Source organism: Passer montanus, unplaced genomic scaffold, assembly GCF_014805655.1.
Source record: "Passer montanus isolate IOZ18808 unplaced genomic scaffold, ASM1480565v1 scaffold38, whole genome shotgun sequence".
NCBI lineage: Eukaryota > Metazoa > Chordata > Aves > Passeriformes > Passeridae > Passer > Passer montanus.
The window spans coordinates 1121523-1139056 of record NW_024368596.1 but is presented as its reverse complement, the minus strand read 5'-3'; the positions used below and the strand labels follow the sequence as shown (position 1 = coordinate 1139056).

General features: G+C 47.6%; 1 protein-coding gene across 6 annotated transcripts; it reads left to right on the top strand.

Moving 5' to 3' along the window:
• Positions 1-2414: 2414 nt before the first annotated feature.
• Positions 2415-17031, top strand: IL13RA2 (interleukin 13 receptor subunit alpha 2). Of its 6 annotated transcripts, none has more exons than XM_039717648.1 (11): positions 2415-2585; positions 3291-3405; positions 4291-4431; positions 8238-8389; positions 10042-10195; positions 10674-10794; positions 12549-12733; positions 13990-14147; positions 14913-15057; positions 15697-15799; positions 16685-17031. In XM_039717648.1, exons 3-11 carry the CDS (start codon positions 4350-4352, stop codon positions 16725-16727), a joined length of 1143 nt encoding a protein of 380 aa, XP_039573582.1. In that variant the 5' UTR covers positions 2415-2585; positions 3291-3405; positions 4291-4349; the 3' UTR covers positions 16728-17031. The 6 variants fall into 6 exon arrangements, with proteins under 6 accessions (XP_039573582.1, XP_039573583.1, XP_039573581.1 ...); XM_039717649.1 differs by having other exon boundaries at positions 3288-3405; XM_039717650.1 differs by lacking the exon at positions 2415-2585 and adding an exon at positions 2719-2846.
• Positions 17032-17534: the final 503 nt, after the last annotated feature.

Genomic DNA, 17534 nt, shown 5'->3' with positions numbered 1-17534 from the left:
TTACTCTTTCCCCCCAGGGCAGCTGTGGGGCTGGCCAGGCTCAGGGAGGAGGAGGAAGCTGAGGTGTTCCTGAGCATACAGTGACTCCAGGGTTCAGTCACCGAGCTGACAAATCCTAAAAACTCTCATTCATGAGCAAACCAAACGAGTCAGCTTCCAGATATTTGCAGCAGGGAAGGCAGACAATCAAAGGAGACACAGTGCCTGTGGCTCTGCTCGGTGCTGGGCTCAGGGGAGCTTTGCTGTGGCACCAGGGGCTTCCAGGAAAGGTGGCACAGGGGACACAGGCAGGGCTGAGCCCAGCCAGCAGTGATGGCACCAGGCTCAGCTCATTGCACAGAGCTTTGGCAGGGCTTGCTGGTGAGCCAGAGCTGCTCTGGTTTCATTTATGTCTTTTTCCATGATCTTGTCATCACCTTATGATGGATATTTTTTTATATTTTTTTGCAACTTAATCCCATTTACACAACAGTTTAATAAGATGTAAATCCACTGCCTGTCCCTGCCCTGACCTTGGGGCTCTGAGGCTCTGGTACAGCACACACAGGGATTGTCCCTGCCTGTCCCACAGCTGGGACACTGCTCACAGCTTCAGTCAGTGAGGCTGGAGCCAGCCAAGCCCTGAGCACGTGGCCTGTGCAGAGCTGTGCCCTGGGACACCCATGTCTCTCCCACCCGTGGCAGTGCCTCCCCCAGCGTTGCTGGAATGGGCATGGATCCTCTCCAGTGAGCCTCAGCTGAGCCCTGCAGGAGCAGCCTGGCTGCAGCAGCACTGCCAGGGCAGGAACAGAGCAGGAGGAGCAGTGCCAGCACAGTGGCACGAGGAGGGGAAGGGAAAAGCACCTGTAGTACACAAAGGGGTTGTTTTGGGCAGGACATGGCCAGAGCAGCTGGACCAGCAGGTCCAGCACAGACCTGCACCCTCTGCTCCTTCCCAGGTGCTCCAGTGCTGCTGGATGTGTGGTGGAGCTCTACTGTTGCAAATCCCAACTATTCATTTTTTCCAACCTAATCTTCTCAGGAATTGACCCAGTTCTAGCATTTGGGAACTGGCATTCACTCTACTGGCAAATGTTTCTTATTTGTTTCGAACAATGTGTCCAGTGTGACCTTTTCTTTTTAAAGAGCTTACACAACGGGAATACATGAATGCTAAATTCTAATCTTGCATAACTCTGAAAGCAGGGCCGTACATTTACCAGCAGTAAGGGACTTTTCCCCCCCATCCTTTGCAGGAAGTAAGAAGGAAAATCCAGCAGTGTGCAATTCCAGAAAGAGCACAACTCTCCCATAACCCCCTTACCCCCAAAATTCACATGGCTCTCAAGGTTGCAGTGTTAGCACTGCACATTTCTGCATGTCTGTGCACACTGAGAAATGGAGAGGACACCTGGCAGCTGGAAAGGGGCCTGATCCTGCCCTTGCTGCTCCAAAACAGTCCCACTGACAACAGCTGGGAAGTGACAACACATCCATTCAGCCTCCCATCAAACAGTGATACCCTGAGTCCTGTACAGGTGCTGGGAGGACACTTTTCTTCCTAACAAGAAGCACTTCTTCAGTTCCTGATGTCATTTCTCATGCTCTTTGTATGCCTGAGCTCTTTCCCAATATGCCTAAATCTGGCCCACGGGAAGAGTCAGCCTGAGCCACAGCCTTGTCAGGGCACGCACAGCACAGCTCTGCTCTTCCCAAAACATCCCATTGTCCCTCCTGGAGGGCACTCGCTGCAGTCACATTCCTGCAGCTCACAGGAGGCAGCAGGGCCGTGGCTGACTCATGTGTGACTGGCCATGACCTTGAATGATCCTTGGTAGGTCAGCAGGAACCACCAGATGCTTTTCCAGCAAGGTGTATTTGGTAATAGATTTCTCACCTGGAATAAACCAGGTGTGGTGGAAGCACCTGCTCCTTGCAGGTTCTCCAGGCTGGGGAGGGCTTGCAGGAGAGGAGGGGTGAAGGAAATGGAGGCAGGCAAGGCTCCACAAACTCGTGGCTGAATGCCTGGCTAGAGCAGAGGAGTGAGGAGAGGGATAATTCTCTGCATTTCCTGCAGAGCCCCAGGAGCCAGGAGAGGCTGGATTGGTTCCAGAGGCAGGGAGATTCTGGGAATGCTCTGTGGTGGGTCCCACTGGGGGTGGTCCTGGGGACCTCCTGGTGGAGCCACAGGGGTGCAGGCAGTGCCTGGGTCTGCAGTGAGCCAGGGCTCCAGCCACAGCTGCTGGGGACAGCTGTCTGTCACCAGCTCCAGCAGACAGCCTGCACTGATTCTGTCATTTGGTTTTCATCTTAATGAATCACTTCAATATTTCAAACATACCTTTGACCCACTTGAGCACGTAACAACAACAATTAGCACCAGAACCTCATAAAACCCAGCAATGTTCCCTCTGATCATTAGTAAAGCCTCTGACCGTGTGGCCAAAGCCACCACATTGCAATGCAACATCTGATCCCTGGGGAGCACAGAGAGGAGTCTTTAAAAACCACAGGATTTCTGTGAAATGCAAAGCTCTGAGCCATGGAACTGCCGAGGAGTCCCACACTCCAGAGATAGATGGGTTCCCACGCAGCTAGAGGTCAAGGTAAGAGCACTCTGACAATTTTAAACCTCCCCATGAAAGCATTTGTTTATTTTTACCTGCCTTCTGAAATCATATGAATATATTCAAATCACCTTACTGGAAAGGAAAAGAAGCTTTCTGTGCTAGCATGCACAGTCAGTCCTTGGATGCTGCTGCTCATCAGCTCTGAGCTAGAGCTGCTGCTTCTCCAGCTCTGCAAGGCAGCTCTCCTTTGCCTCTGCTCCCTTGGACCTTTCTGAAACACAGACCCCCTGCCTACAGGTTGGTACTGACACTGGTTTTATCCTGTGTTTGATAGGTTAAAGAAGTAATTCCTCTGATTTCTTCTGCCTACATGTTCTCGCTTCACGGTGAAACAGAAAAATTACTGCTATTGCTGTAATAATAATACTTATGTAATAACTATATTTATGTGATGGATTTATGTGATATAATAGTTACAATTATATGATGGACTGGGGGGATTTGATATTAATTTAAATAGAAGATTTTTTGTTAAAATTGTTGTGTATTTTTAGTTGCTGCTATGTGCAGCCAGCTCGAATTTCTGGTTAATTTTAAACACATACAGACACCCTGGCCAGCACAACCTGTCTCCTCCTTTGGCTCTCCTGAGCCACTTCGTCCAGTGATGGAGGGTTTGTGTTGGCTCCAGTCCTCAGATTTCTAAAGACCCCTCTGACCTGAAGTTCTGTTGTTCAGCAGAGCCCAAGTTTCCCATTGCTGCACAGTAACTGTGGCTGCTGAAGAGGAAGCAGCTGTGCCAGAGTCTGACCTGGGATTTCACCTGCTTAAGCCAGGCTTGTGTAGGCAATATAAAGTGAGTTTGTTTTCTGAATAGATCTCAGTGATAAATTGCATGCTCACACTGAGGCTGCCAATTTCTTACTCAAGTTGAGCTCAAGCAGTGGCCTCAAGGTTCCAGGAAGATTAATATCTATATCTAGACCTATTCATATACCAAGATCTGTATCTATATCTAATCTATATCTCTCTCTCATCCTTCATCTCTATCTAATTTATACCTAGACCTGTATCTATATGAAAAAAATTAAAACCCTGTCAGAATCCATGTGCTTTCTGGCATAGGGAAGCGTGCTGACCTGGGGTGTCTGTAGGCAGTAATTTCTACCCACCTTTAGCATGAAGTCTGAAGGAAAGAGCAGCCCCCTCCCTGCAAACTCTGCTCCTTTCCCTCTCAGTCCCCATCTTCCCTCCAGCAGACTTGCACATGTATAGAAATTTGTCCCCTTCAAATATTGCCATGACAACTAAGAATTCTCACAAACATTCCTACCATTCTTACCACGTCCTGAAACAGCAAAGGCAAAAGGTGGGGATAGTTGCATAAGATGTGCCTAGATAAGACAAGGCTCAGGCATTCTGTTTTCATTTTTTAAATGAGTATCACTGGTCCAAGGCTCTTCCTGTGGCAGGGAGTTGAATCACTTTCCACAGAAGGCATGAGACAGAGGGCTGGTGATTGAAGTACTGACACACTTCTGTAGAGTGTACTTAGCTGGCCAAAAACTATTTCAAATGAAGCCACATTTGGCCATCACCAAAAGTTGCAAAGAGAAGTCCTCTGGGAAATAATTAATCAGCCTTGGTAAACAAGTAAAGCCACGCTCATTGTCAGTGCTGAGCCTGCAGAGGGAATACCAGGGTAATGCTGAAGCCTTCCCCCTCTGCTGTGTCTCCACAGCCCCTCAGAGCCCTGCTGCAGCACTGTTCTCCTGACCTGCCACTGGCAGCCTGGCCCAGATGGCTCCCTGGAGGCTTCCCCTGCTCGCCGTGGCTCTGCTGTGGGGCTGGGTGCTGGCCTCCTCCTCCTCCCCCAGCACAGGTAAAGCTCAGCATGCTCTTGTGTCACTGCTTGGTGCTCACTTGGGCCCTTTGGGGGGTTTGTTCCTCTTTTCTTCTCTCTGTGTGCATTGCTCTGTGAGTGCTGGTTCATAACCATGTAATCCATTGTAAATATGGCATGTGTTTGGTGGCTGTTTTGTGAGTGGATTTGAAAGGAGAAGAGGCAGTTTTTGGTGCACAGCAAGTATATTTGTTTGATAGAGAGTTATCAAATAGAAACACTGCTATAAATGCTCCTGAGCATCGTCCCAGACAGACAGACTGTGCTGGGTGTAAGAAACACAAGGCTTATTTGTACTTGGAGATTAATGCTTCTGAGGGAATAATGCTCTGCAAGCTGTCATTCATGCGATGGCACTTCAAGCACCCTTTGCTTCCAGCCCTCGAGCCGCCCTTGCTGCACTGCACCTGCAGGCTCTCTTGGCAGCTGGCATTTGCACCCAGAGAGATGCTGAGCAGGTGTGGCCCTCCCTGATGGAAGCAGTGCATGGTGCAGAGGTGAGAACATGCCCAGGAGGCCACTGAGAGACTGCCTGTCCTGCCAGCCAGCATGCACAGAAAGCTGCCACAACCCCCTGTTGGAATAAATCAGGCAAGGCTCCATTTTCTTCATGTGGGAAAAGCCAAAATTTTGTTCACATAACTTGTTTTATACAGTTTTCACAGACCTCATGCGCAGCATCTATTGGCTGGTAGTTTTCTTACTCCATTTTTTGGTCAGAAGGTGATTTGTGTGTACATGCTAAGGTTCAGGGTGTTCACATTCTTCTTTTGTGGGTTCTCATGGAACAGATCTAATGTTTGTGCAGGTGTACTTATTTTTCACCCAAGCATAGGTTGTTATGTTAACAAACTTTTCATACCAAGATTGTTTTCACTTGGGATCTTGCAAAGTACAAACTGCTCTTAGAAGAACTGACAGGCCAGCTATGAATCCAGCAGAACAGGCATGATTTTATGAGGCTTTTCTTTTATAGTTCTTTTACCTGTCTATGACACGCCCCCTGCTTCCACTCTGAGCAAAGCCTGCTGCCTTTGAAATGGGCTCCAGAAAACATGAGTGTCACCTCCACCTGTCTGAGCAGCACGGGGAAGGGCAGACATAGAGGGGGGACATTTGGGGGGACACCTGGCAGGCTGCTGGTTTTCCACTGGCAAAGTAGGTGGAAAATTGCAAACCCAACCTGCATCTCAGAGGGCGTGGTGTGGACAGAGGTGGTGAGGGGCAGCTGACGACAAGCAGGGGTTTGTCACCTGTGAAAAGCTCCCCCTGAGTTTCCCCTGACGTGGACATTCCTAAAAGGTTCTGTGCCAGGATTGAGAGGTACACAGCACTTTTGTTTTTTTCTGTCATCATCAGGTTGTTGTTTATTTTTCTCTTATCAGCAGTTCAGCACACTGTCTAGACTCCAGACTTAGCACACAAAGAGAAAGGCTCCAAAAAAGTCACAAGACACACAGGTTCAAGGTCTTTTAAAACTATTTTGTCCAATTAACTCTTAGAACATATTTTATTTCTACCTTTCTACCAATAACTAATTATTTGTCTGTTCACACAACATCTGCATTGTGGCTCTTTCTAACAAATCACCCTGTGCCACCAACACTGCAGAAAATGGAGCAGATGAAGAGCAAGAAGGAGATCAGACAATGCCCCAAATCCTCCATCTTGTCTTCTATCCACCTCCAAACTGAAACCCCAATACTCTGAGTTTTTCACTCTGTGATAACCTATACCACTGTCTATTTCACACGCTCGGAGATTCCAGTCCATCCCAAAGTCTTGGCAGCTTTCTCCACGAATGAAGATTAAAAGCAGTGTTCTCCTGGGGGTCACACTTCTCAGGAGAGCCAGAGGAGCATTCCCTGTGCCCTGGGTTCCAACAGTCACCAGAGCAGCGATGCTGGTGGCAGCGTGCCCAGCCAGGAGGGTGGCAGTGAGGGCTGTGGCTGCCTCACAGCCAGCTCAGCATTACCTACTCACCACCACAGACATTCTCAGGGGGAGAAGCTGTTTGTTTGGTTTTTTCCAAGAAACATCCAGGAGCAGCTTTCCTTCCAGACTGCGTGGTGAAATAGAGCGTTTCTAGTCCTGTGTTCTGTGTGAGTGATGGGGATGTGAGTGAGACTGCCAATGTATTATTGTGAAAATGAGAAACTGCAAGAGGCAGTGCTGACATTTAAAAAACAATGAAACTCCAGAATGCAAGCAACATCCCAAAGAGAAGCTTTTCTGTTCCCTCTGAAATCCAGTCAATTTTTTTTGCAAGAATTGCTGTTTACAATTACAATTGTTTTGAAAAAATACTTCTGTTTTGCTCAAGCTCAAGATATAAATAAATTTCAGAGCATTCTCTTATCCAGACAGAAATTCCAGTTCTGACCAATCTAATCCTCTCTTGACAGCTTATCATGACAAAGGCTAGCAGTTCTTTGCTTCCTTGTTTGCACTTCTGTGAGGCACAGCATTTATACACTCAGGAGGAGCCTCCCAAGTGCTTGGTCCAGTATCATCCTAAATGCATTCCTACTTCACCATCTGATGTAGTAAAAAATCTCCCATGGAACTTCACATACTGGGAAAAGTGGGATTTTCAAACTGCTGCCTGGATTGTGTTTTATTTGGGAAAATTCCTGTAGAAGAAACAAATCCTCCAGCAATGTACCCTGCAAACTTTCCAGGGAGCACATTGAAGCTGGATTTATATCACCATCTTCCACTGAAAAATATCCTTATGGTCTGCTTTCACAATGGATTTATTAAAAGAATAAAAGAAAAAAAAATGGTGTAAATCCTGATGAAGACATGAAAAGGGTGTTAGAGAAGTCAGTGATCTGGAGGCCAGATTCAAAGGGAGAATGGTGGTAATTCTGGACTGGCTCTGCCAGGACATGGGCTCCAAATTCCTGTGAAATGAAGTGTATCATGCAATGAATATGTAAAAACCAAATGGATAATCTCACCTCTAGATAGTGGAGAAAAATTACCTTAGATGTTGACAAAAATTGGCTTTGTTTCAGCTAATAAAACTGAGCAGCCAAATGATTTTTGTCATGTGAATGACAACTCCATATAGAGCTGGACCTTCAGGACATGTCTGAGTATGGAATTCATCCATACTTCCTTATTTATTGACACATATCAGCACCTTGAAATAGGTTTATAAAAGTCAGCTCAACTGTAAAGGCACATTTTTGTATAGGTGATAGATGTCCAAAATAAGAACTATTCTAATTCTCTGCTTTTTACCCTTTTTTCCCCTGTTTTTTTTTCCTTCACAATAATCTTTAATACACTTGAAAGAAATATTTAAAGCAATATAGGTTATTTGTGTCTATTATGGCAAAGGAATATAAATCCCCCTGAGAGCATGCTTTGATCTGTGTTGTTGGATGTGCTGAGCACAATGTTTGCAGAGATAAGTGTCCTGAAGGTTGGTAAATACCAGGGGTTGAAGGTAAGCAAATACAGGACATGAAAGATCATCCCAGTTCAGCAGTTTTGCTTAAAACATCTTGAAAAAGGGTGTGAAAAAGTGTCATTCTGTGTCCTTTTCAATGATCCTTGAGTGCTTTCTCAGCAAAAACTGTTTTTTGGGGGGTGGGCAGGGGCAGAGCTCGTGTGTGTTTGTTGGACAGCCAGGGCTGCAGCACTGCCCTGCACATCCAGCAGCTGCATTTCAACAATTCACAGCAAAGTGTCACACTGGCTGTTGCCTGACTGCCTTGGGTTTGTTTTCTCCACTTTCACTCTCTGTTTCACCCTCTGCTTTGTTTTTAATGCAGTTGCTCCCCCACGGGACCTTCGGATCACCGACCCCGGGCTCCTGGGCTCTCTGGATGTGGAGTGGAAGCCTCCGCCCCACACCCAGACCTTGGAGGAGTGCACAGTAAAATACAAGTTTGAATATCGCAGCACTGGGGATAGAGACTGGAAGGTAAGGCACAGCAATAATCCTCCCAAACCAGGCTGTTGTTCTGCCCTTACTTCCTGCACAGATTTATGTCTGCACTTCAAGCAGGAGTAGAACCAAAGCTGTTCCAGTTTTCCATGAGAAACCAGACTGTTTCAGTGGTTTGAATGGGAATGTGCTTTGAAATGTAACTGCAGCAGCAGCCAGGGAAGGGGTTCTTTCTGTCACAGGGCTGGGTGTTTGCTGATGCCCAGAATAATAACATTCCTCATTGTAAAAGGAAAAAATATTTACAATTTTCTAAAGCATCTTTATGGGGCTTGAACTGAAACAACAGATCCTTAGGGATGCAGAGCGGTGAACAAATAAAAGTTAAATATCATTAATTATCCTAATGCTCTAAAATTCCCTGTACACATAACTGTGTTTCTAATTACCATTTACTTTATCTTTTAGATGTGGTTGACTCTAACTCAGCTCTTTGACAAAATTGTCAGTCATCTCTCATTGACGTGTAGCAGGGCAGAAGCAGGCACAGCACAGGAAGGGTTGTTGGAATATATTTTGTGAGTGCTTAGAAGATGAAAGCTGCTGAAGGGTTAGGAAGGTAAATGGAATGGGGAGAGGAGAAACCCAGCAGTGGGGGGCTCTTTGGTTGGCACAAGGTACTGAGGAACACATGAAATATATGCTGAGGATCTCCCCCAACAACCTAAAATACAGATTGAAATCCTGAAAGAAAAAGGGATTTTTTGCACAATCCTAAAGCAGGAGAGATAGAGGGCTTAGCCAGGAGAGAGAAGGAGCACTCAGTCAGGCTGGCAGTGCTGGAGCCCAGCTCCTTGCTGGAGCAGGTCACTGCTTCACCTGCCTGGGGCAGCAAAGCCAAGGCTGCCAGGCTGTGCTCAGCCCCCACAGATATGGGGTTAGGCCCAGCCACCCCACAGGAGCCTGCAGAGGGGAAAATCCTGTTTCAGCTATGGGTTGCAGTTGCAAGGGCATGGAAGGGGCTCCTGGACCTGATGCAGGTCATGATGCACCCCATGCTCCCAGCTGTGCAGCAGTGTGCATCTGTGCAGAGCCCTCCAGGATGATTTTAACTGCAATTTACAAGAAAACCATATGCAGTTTAAAAAAAAAAAAAAAAAAAAAAAAAAAAAAAAAAAAGAAACCTTCAAAGGGGGTGCTCAAAAAGTCCCACAAAGGCCAAGCCAGCTGGTACACAGTGGTGGTTGAGGCTGGGCTGCACTGCCTGGCTGTTGGTTCACCCTTTGAGGGGCTGCTTGTGCTTCCCACAGGAATCAGCCTTACAATACTCATTGTTCTTTCTGTTTCTGATTATTTCATACCATTAAAAAAAATGCCTTTGATGTGGATTTGTGGTGGTATCCTCCTCTGCAGTGCTTCTTGCTGCTTGGGGTCCCATTAATCAGCCTGCTCTGCCCTGTCCTGGCTGGGTCCTGTGGGGTGAAGGGACTCACAGCCAGCAAGGCTGGGCACAGCAGGCATGGATTAGTGCTGGAGGAGCACTGGGCAAGTGAGGCAGGACAGAAATATACAGAGACAGTAAAGCACACAAATGAGACTATTTGCAGCTGGAGCAAGAGCAAGGGTACCTAATTCTGCAGCCCACTTAGTGACAGAAGAGGTGCTTAAAAAGTCTGTCTTTCAACCAGGTTATTTTTACTAGGAAGCTAAAACTCAGAGTTGGATTTGACCTGAGCAGGACTGCTGAAGTGAGGCTGCAGACACTGCTCAGAGGACAGTGTACAGGTGATGTGGAGGTGCAGAGTGACTGGATTTATGCAACATTTCAGATCCCACCACAAGGTTAGGACCAGCTTGTGGTACGTGCTGCAGTTGGGTGCTTTGCTTGAGCCTGTTGCATGAGCCAGTGCTGGCTTGAGGGTTCCTGGATGGATAAATTATTGCAGGGCTTGCTGCTGTTTAAGACACTAGAGTAGCTCTGCTGCCAAAGGCTGTGGTGGTGGTTACTGGATACCTGGGGCTTCTTTCCCTCTGCCTGTGCCCAAGCTCTGCTCAGCTGCCCTGCAAGAGCTCCACTGCTGAATGAAAAGGTCATTTAAGCATCTTTCTACTCTGAGGTGGACTGGCTTTTATGAGAAACAAAGCACTTGGCAGTAAAACTAATAATTCTGACTGGCTGACTTTTCTTTTTTCCTTTCTTTTCTTTCCATTTTTTATCTTTCAACTGCAGCACACAGTTGTTCAAAGGCATAAAACTGTGGTTTTGCTGCATCTGACTGATACACTGCTGAACAGTGGTTATTTCCTTCTCATTTGACAGGAAAACTTGAATCAGAGGTCCAGAATTTCAACTGCATCTATCATGACTGGGAATACCTGAAGTGCACCTGGCAGCCAGGTCTCCTCACACCTCGTGGTGTACATTATGGGCTATATTATTGGTATGTAACAGCAAAACAGGAAAACATCCAGACAGCAATCAAGTGAACCACTCAGAGTACAAAAATGCCACAGTAAATATGCTTTTACAGCTGGCAGTGCTATTGCCCAGTTCACCCAGAATGAGCCAAAATAATGTCCTAAGCAATACACAGCTTCTGGCAAGAAAACACCAAATCCTTTCTTACTTTCTTGAAATCAGGCCCATGCTGATCTTTGCCAGGAAATATCTTCTCACTTCCTCCTTTCCTTTTATTCATCCCCAGGAGGTGTTTTCTGCTTGTTGTCCACCATAAAGACTTGTGTTTTCACTTTGCTAAACACACCTGGATAGCTCTGGCTGCACATTTCCCATGATCACAGTGCATATATCTCAATTGGACAGGATTTAGCACAAGGCTACCAAGCTCAGTGAACCCTAGACACAGAGTGGAGCTTCTCAGCAACTTAGAGTTTTAGTGTTCAAACATATTTTCATAGCCTCAGCACATCCCATACAAGCAAACATGCTGCCACAAGGTAATAATAATAATAATAATACATAACTCTCAGCTGTTTCTTTTAAACTGGTGCCTAAATTCTGTTCTGCAAGAAAACCAGCTAGAATTAGTGGTTTGGACAAAAAAAAAATGCTGTGTTTGTGCTTCAGCTCCTATGATATTACGGAAAGGATGACTTAGGCTGGGTTTTGTGCCACTGGGCTATGTGGAGAAAAGCATTTTAAAGAGATTCCATGTAGTTCTTGGAAATAGTCTTCAAAGGAGAAGCACCAATTCAAAACCATCTTGCTAACTGCAAAGATCTGCTTAAAGGAAACCATGGAAATGCATGATTCATGCCTAAAAGGAAAACAAACACTAAAAAACCCAACCTTGATTCAATTGCCTTCAATAAAACCAGGCATTTGGATCTGGGTCCCATTTTATCACAAGATTGGGTGGACACCACGGCATCCTTTGATCCCTGTGAGCAAATTTTTATAGTACTAGAACATGAAGTTTTTCCCCCAAACATAATGAGCTGTGCAAGGAAACTTTCATTAGGTCTGGAGTACAGGGGCCAAATTCAGCCCTATCATGAGGGCATAAAACAGCAGGAATCTTAAAAGGCAATATGAGACACCAGTCAGTATTTCCAGGATGCAGCCAGCAGCTCAGCTTTGGGGAGTGGCCCCCAAAGGCAGAAGGGACAGGGTTGTGGCTGCACATTAAATAACAAACAGCAAACCCCTTCCTGGCAAACCCTGAGTTTCCATGTGCCCAGGGAGCGCCATGGGAACCACCTGCTGTAAGCCACAGCAGCTCAGCAGCACTCACGACGTTCATGGCACACATCTCCTGCCTAAAACCACTTCATTTTGGTTTGGGAGGGGACTTTTCTGCAACTCCAGGGTCTGTGGATGATGATGCAGGAAGGGCCCTAGAGGAGCAGGACTGTCTCTATGAATAGAGGCCAGATCCTTCCCCAGCTCCAGTAACACAGTGGCACCTGTTGTGCTCCAGGAATGGGCTTGGGGAGAGCCTGGCATAGCCTAAAAACTGACCTGAAAAGCTGTCTGTGCATGTTAATTTGGGTTTTTTCTCTTCTCCACACTTTTGCCATAGCAGGAGTCCAGGTGACTGACCCACAGCACTGTTCTTTGGACAAAGGCTGGGATATGAGCAGCACTTGAAACTTAGGTCCAATCTAAAAAAACCCATCCTACTAAGCAGTAATTTGCTTTGGTTCTTTTTTCTGTTTCCCTGCCCGCTGCCAGGTACGAGGGGCTGGAGCAGGCGCTGCAGTGTGATCACTACATCCAGGAGCACGGCGTGAACCTCGGCTGCGTGCTGCACAACCTCAGCCAGGCAGAGTACAGGGATCTCAACATTTGTGTCAATGGCTCAGCAGCAGCCACTCTGCTGCGGCCACTCTACACCACCCTGCGCCTCCACAACCTCGGTAAGGATGGCAGGGAAGCCTCTGGGGACCCTCGTGCCACCACACACCCCAGGCCCGCTTCCTGCCTTAGGGGACTCCATTCAATGTGTGCTTTTGTAGCTGGGTGCTTGGGACGTGTGCCTTTCCCCCAGGGAAGGGGCTGTGCCATGTGCCAAGCAGGACTTCAGTTTCCAGGAGTGTTTGGAGGCAAGCAACACCACCCAGCACAGCCCTGGAGGTCGGTGGGTGCCTCCAAGTGCTGCATTTGGCAGCTGGACAACTCAGGACATAAATGCCTGCTGGGCATGTGGCAGAGCAGCTATGGGGTTTTTGGCTGCAGCAGCACGGTCACAGAGATATCTTCATTTACTCCTGCTGGAATTTAAACCACTGCTGCACTCCTTGCAAGCACAGGAGAGATCTTTGGGCTTTGCTGTTCAAACCAAGCTAAGGTGTGGGGTGAGCTGAGTGCAAGGTGTCATGGGGTCTGCCAGAGATGGATTTCAAACCCACGGGAGACAGGAGAGAAAGGGAGCAGAGCACGGCATGATGTGCAAACATTACATGTACTTAGTGTTTATTATGGTGTATATTAATTAAATGCACTCACTGTGCTGGAGCATTTGCCTACATGCCAGAAGGACAAATAGCCAATCGTCCAGCTGAGCCGCTGGGCTAACGAGCAGCATTTCTGAATTCAATTAGTGCTGCCACGTGCCTCGCATGTGGCTCGGGGTATGGGACACGAATCAGAGCCTTTCCTGTATGCAGAGCGTGCAGGTTGGGTATGGGACATGAACCAGAGCCTTTTCTGGATGCAGAGTGTCCAGGGTTGGTATGGGACATGAACCAGAGCCTTTTGTGGATGCAGAGTGTGCAGGGTGGGTATGGGACACGATCCAGAGCGTTTTGTGGATGCAGAGTGTGCAGGGTGGGTATGGGACATGAACCAGAGCCTTTTCTGGATGCAGAGCATTGTCCCTGCAGGGCCAGGCTGCCCCGGCAGCGCGGGGAACGGCCGCGCTCACACCCCGCGCTTCCAAACCCCTGCACCCAGCCCAGAACAAGGACCCCGGCCAGCCTGTGTGTCAAGTTAAAATAAACAACACACCCTCCACTCTCGGTGACATCCTGCAGCATGGTGGCCGAGAGCCAGGAGCGCTCACAAATCCCATCGGCGGGGACAGGCGCAGCGGCTGGCGGCGATGAACCGCAGCCTTTCCGCCAGGAGCTGTCCGAGCGCGCTGCTGACCTTGTCCCTGTCTCTCTTCCCCCAGCGCAGCCCTCGGCCCCGGAGCAGCTGGTGCTTTCCGTGTCGGCAGCCCAGGAGCTGCTGGCCGCCTGGAGCCCCCCGGGCGGGCGGGTGCCGCCGCACTGCCTGGAGTACGAGGTGCAGGTGGCGGAAGATGCGGGGCAAGCCGCGGCTGCCTGGGCGGTAGGGACAGCACCCGCGGTGTCCGGGGACGGGGAGGGGTCGGGGAGCCTGGCCGAGCCGGCGGTGGGGCACAGGCTGCGGCAGGGTGGGGATTACCCCGCGGGATCGTGAGCGCTGCTGCACCGCACACGCTCCTCCTTAACCCCCTGACCTGCAGCTGCAGCTCTGCTGGAGCAGGGACAGAGCCCAGCAGGAGGCTCCAAGAGAGCGTTTCCTCCTGCCTGCTATCTCAGAAAACTGCCATCGAGGAAATTTAAAGGTCGCCGCGGTTTGCTCCCCTGAATGGGGTGGCATAACTTGGACCAATGAAACTATAATTCTAATCTCTCAAAAGGAGTGGCCTGGCACAGAACATGTCTTTTATGCACGGTGCTTTTTCCTTGTATGTAATCCAGGTGCAGTTTGGAGGCAAAATCGAAAAGGGATAATTAATCATCAATTAATCATCGGGGACATCTCTTTTTTAATTGCCATATTCCACTCCTGAGTCTACTTGGGTAATTAAAAGAAAGATTCCATAAATTAACAGACATAAATGGCAATATACATGATGACACCTCCAGAAAGTATTTTCAGTAGATTTGTCTTCATAGTCATGTTATTTGCATTAGCTTGTACAAACTATTGTGAAATCATTTAAAACTGCCAAAAGATAATTCAGAGGTTCACAGAGCCTGGATAACGTGCAGGAACATCACGCCACACCAGACAGATCCAGGTGGTGACACATTGTTCCTTGATATTTCTTTCTGTTTTGTTTCTCAGTCTGTTTCGACCCAAATGGAAACTGCTGTAACAATTTCCAGAGCAAATCAAAGCCACGTTTCATGTGTTCGTGTCAGGGGGAGAACAAACATTTTTTGTGCTGACCAGGGCTTTTGGAGTGAATGGACGCAGGATTGTTTCTCTGGTATGGAACTAAAATAAGTGGTTTTTCTTTTATATGATTTATAAAACCTGTTTGGGTGCAAGTGCTGATGGCTGCCCAGGGGATCTGCTGGTGTCCAGCTCTGGAGGTGGGCTGCTGGCTTAGTTCCACCTTCAACCTGCTGCAGCACAGCCATTCCTGCAGCTTTTCATCTCCAGTGCACTTAGCAGGCGAGCCCAAAATATTAATGCTTCTGCAGCAGCACCTTTCCCTGCTGCAGGGGGACAGCTGGGGTGGAGGAGTGGCTGCTGAGCAGGAGAGGGCACGGGGTACTTACAGTCTCTGCACAGGGCATCCTCCTGGCCATCCTGCACCACAGATCAGCTCCTCTGAACCCTGTGAGCTCTCTTGGGCTGTCCTCGTGTGCACTGGCTCTGCTGCAAGGTGCAGAAGGCAGGGGAGAGGCACCTAGCATTGACTGCATCAATGTGCCAGAGATATAATACCCTGAAGGAGGATGTGACCCCACCCAGTAACACGTACCTGTAACAAACAAACAAACAAACAAACAAATAAACCATGTAGGATAACATGGGCAAAGTGAGTTTGTGTCTGAGTCCAAGCTTGTAGGAGGTAATTTATCCATTCTAACATCTTATTTCCTGCCATTTATCTTTGCAGTGCCCAGAAAAGAGGACAAGCAGCTATTTATTCTCATTCCAGTCATCCTGAGTTTGTCAATTAGCCTCATAATATTTATGTTGATTGGCCAGTGCAAGAAAAGGTAAGCACCAAGGATGCCTGTCCAAGCAATGTGCTTCTTTTGTTGGTGTCTGTAACTAGTTATAAGTACAGTTGAAACCAAAACATCACATTAAATATCTAAGGGCCAAACCTTAATAGATGATCTAAGATTGGACACCAAACAAGAGTTCATTTTCAGTAAACAACCTTCCTGAGTGTGTCTGTTTCTGATATGAAATGCCCCTACAGCAACCCATAAACTCACTGCAGAGACTCAAATACTGCTCATAAGAGCTTCTGTTAAATTTGTTAAATGCAGCAGTTACTTGCATGCACAGCAGCATAAATAAAGCTATTATCATGCCCCAAACCACTCAAGAGCAGAGATTTGTCCTAGCTGTGTTATAGCAGTGCCATTTTAATGGGCTAAATCCTCATTCTTTTGGCACTCACATCCCAGCTGTTTACATTCATGTCAGTGATGGCACGAGGGGAAAGCAGATGAGTGGATGAATTTGTCTGGTTTTACTGATGATAATTTCTTCAAGTCAGAGAGAACTGATGCCCCAGTACTATTTTATTTTCCTGATGGCTATGTAGCATAAGCAAGCAGGAAGCTTTTCCAATAAGCCTTTTAAGGCATCACTCACAAGAGAGAACTGGCTCTAGAAATACCCTTCTGTGGTCCCCAGAGATGAACTGACACCTGTTTGCAGTGCCAAACTCACACTCCTCCATCTTTGCTGTGCATCTGCCTTCCAAATGTTTTGGTTTGTGAAATTCAAACTTGTAGATACTAGTGAGAAATCTGTGGAAAGCAAATGCTTCCTGTATTGCCACTGGGATGGGGCAATGCCTGACAGGGATGCTGGAGCATGGCCTCAGCTCTCTCAGTGTTGGGAATAACAGCCTGTGTTCCTTTCAGATCCCCAGCAGGAAAGCCATTGCACACACCTGTGGGATTCTAACTGCCTGTGTCTGCTGTACTGCTCCTGTTTGGTGGGCTGCTCATGGAACCACCCCAAGGACAGCCCAGGAGCCCTGAGCTTCCTGCAGTCCAGGTGGGTCTTCCCTGCCTGCTGCCACTTGTGAAGGCAGCTGTTGCAATTCCAGTCCTTAACGGCCCAGGAAAACTGGAGGGGCTTAAAGTGACTGCAGGAAAACTGGAAGAGATCTAACCTGACTCTGAAGCAAGGTGTTTCTGAGAATAGGACAAGGGAGAAAAAGAGGCAGTGGAAACTGCCATAAATAAAGACAACAGGTTGTTCTGTGGGCTTGTTTGGGTTTTTTCTTTTGTGAGGACTCCAGAAATCTGTCAGCAGGACACACACACTGAAGGGCAGCAGCTCACACACAATGCTACACGTGTGCACACTCCTGCATCCAGCCCCTGTGCACCTTGCTCTCACCAGGTCTTCCCTGTTCCCACACACTCAGCCTGCTGAGAGCATCTGAATGCTGAGCAGGAGATATCTGAGATATTCATTTCATCAGCTGATATGCCTCATCTGTTGAAAAGCTGCGGTGCAGAGGCCTTGAGATAAACTTTTACTCTAAAGAGGCATGACCACAGCTACTGCAGGGGACAGATGATTCAGAGAAGAAGTGAGGGTCACTCCAGCAAATATGACATTGGAATTTCTCTAGGAATTGGACATTGACATCAGAATTCAATGAAGCACACCTGATGTTTCTCAACACCATATAGTCAGGTGATGAAATTGCTGACTGATTTTTTAGGAATCATTCCCTATGATGATGATAGAAAAAAAAAA

What these genes read in the sequence shown, in the direction of transcription:
- IL13RA2 (XM_039717647.1), top strand. Translation starts at nt 4,350, where the DNA reads ATGGCTCCCTGGAGGCTTCCCCTGCTCGCCGTGGCTCTGCTGTGGGGC. An exon ending in ATTTCAGATCCCACCACAAG is followed by an intron (nt 10,196 to 10,673) that starts GTTAGGACCAGC and finishes CTCATTTGACAG; the next exon opens with GAAAACTTGAATCAGAGGTC. An exon ending in AAGCCGCGGCTGCCTGGGCG is followed by an intron (nt 14,148 to 14,912) that starts GTAGGGACAGCA and finishes TTTGTTTCTCAG; the next exon opens with TCTGTTTCGACCCAAATGGA.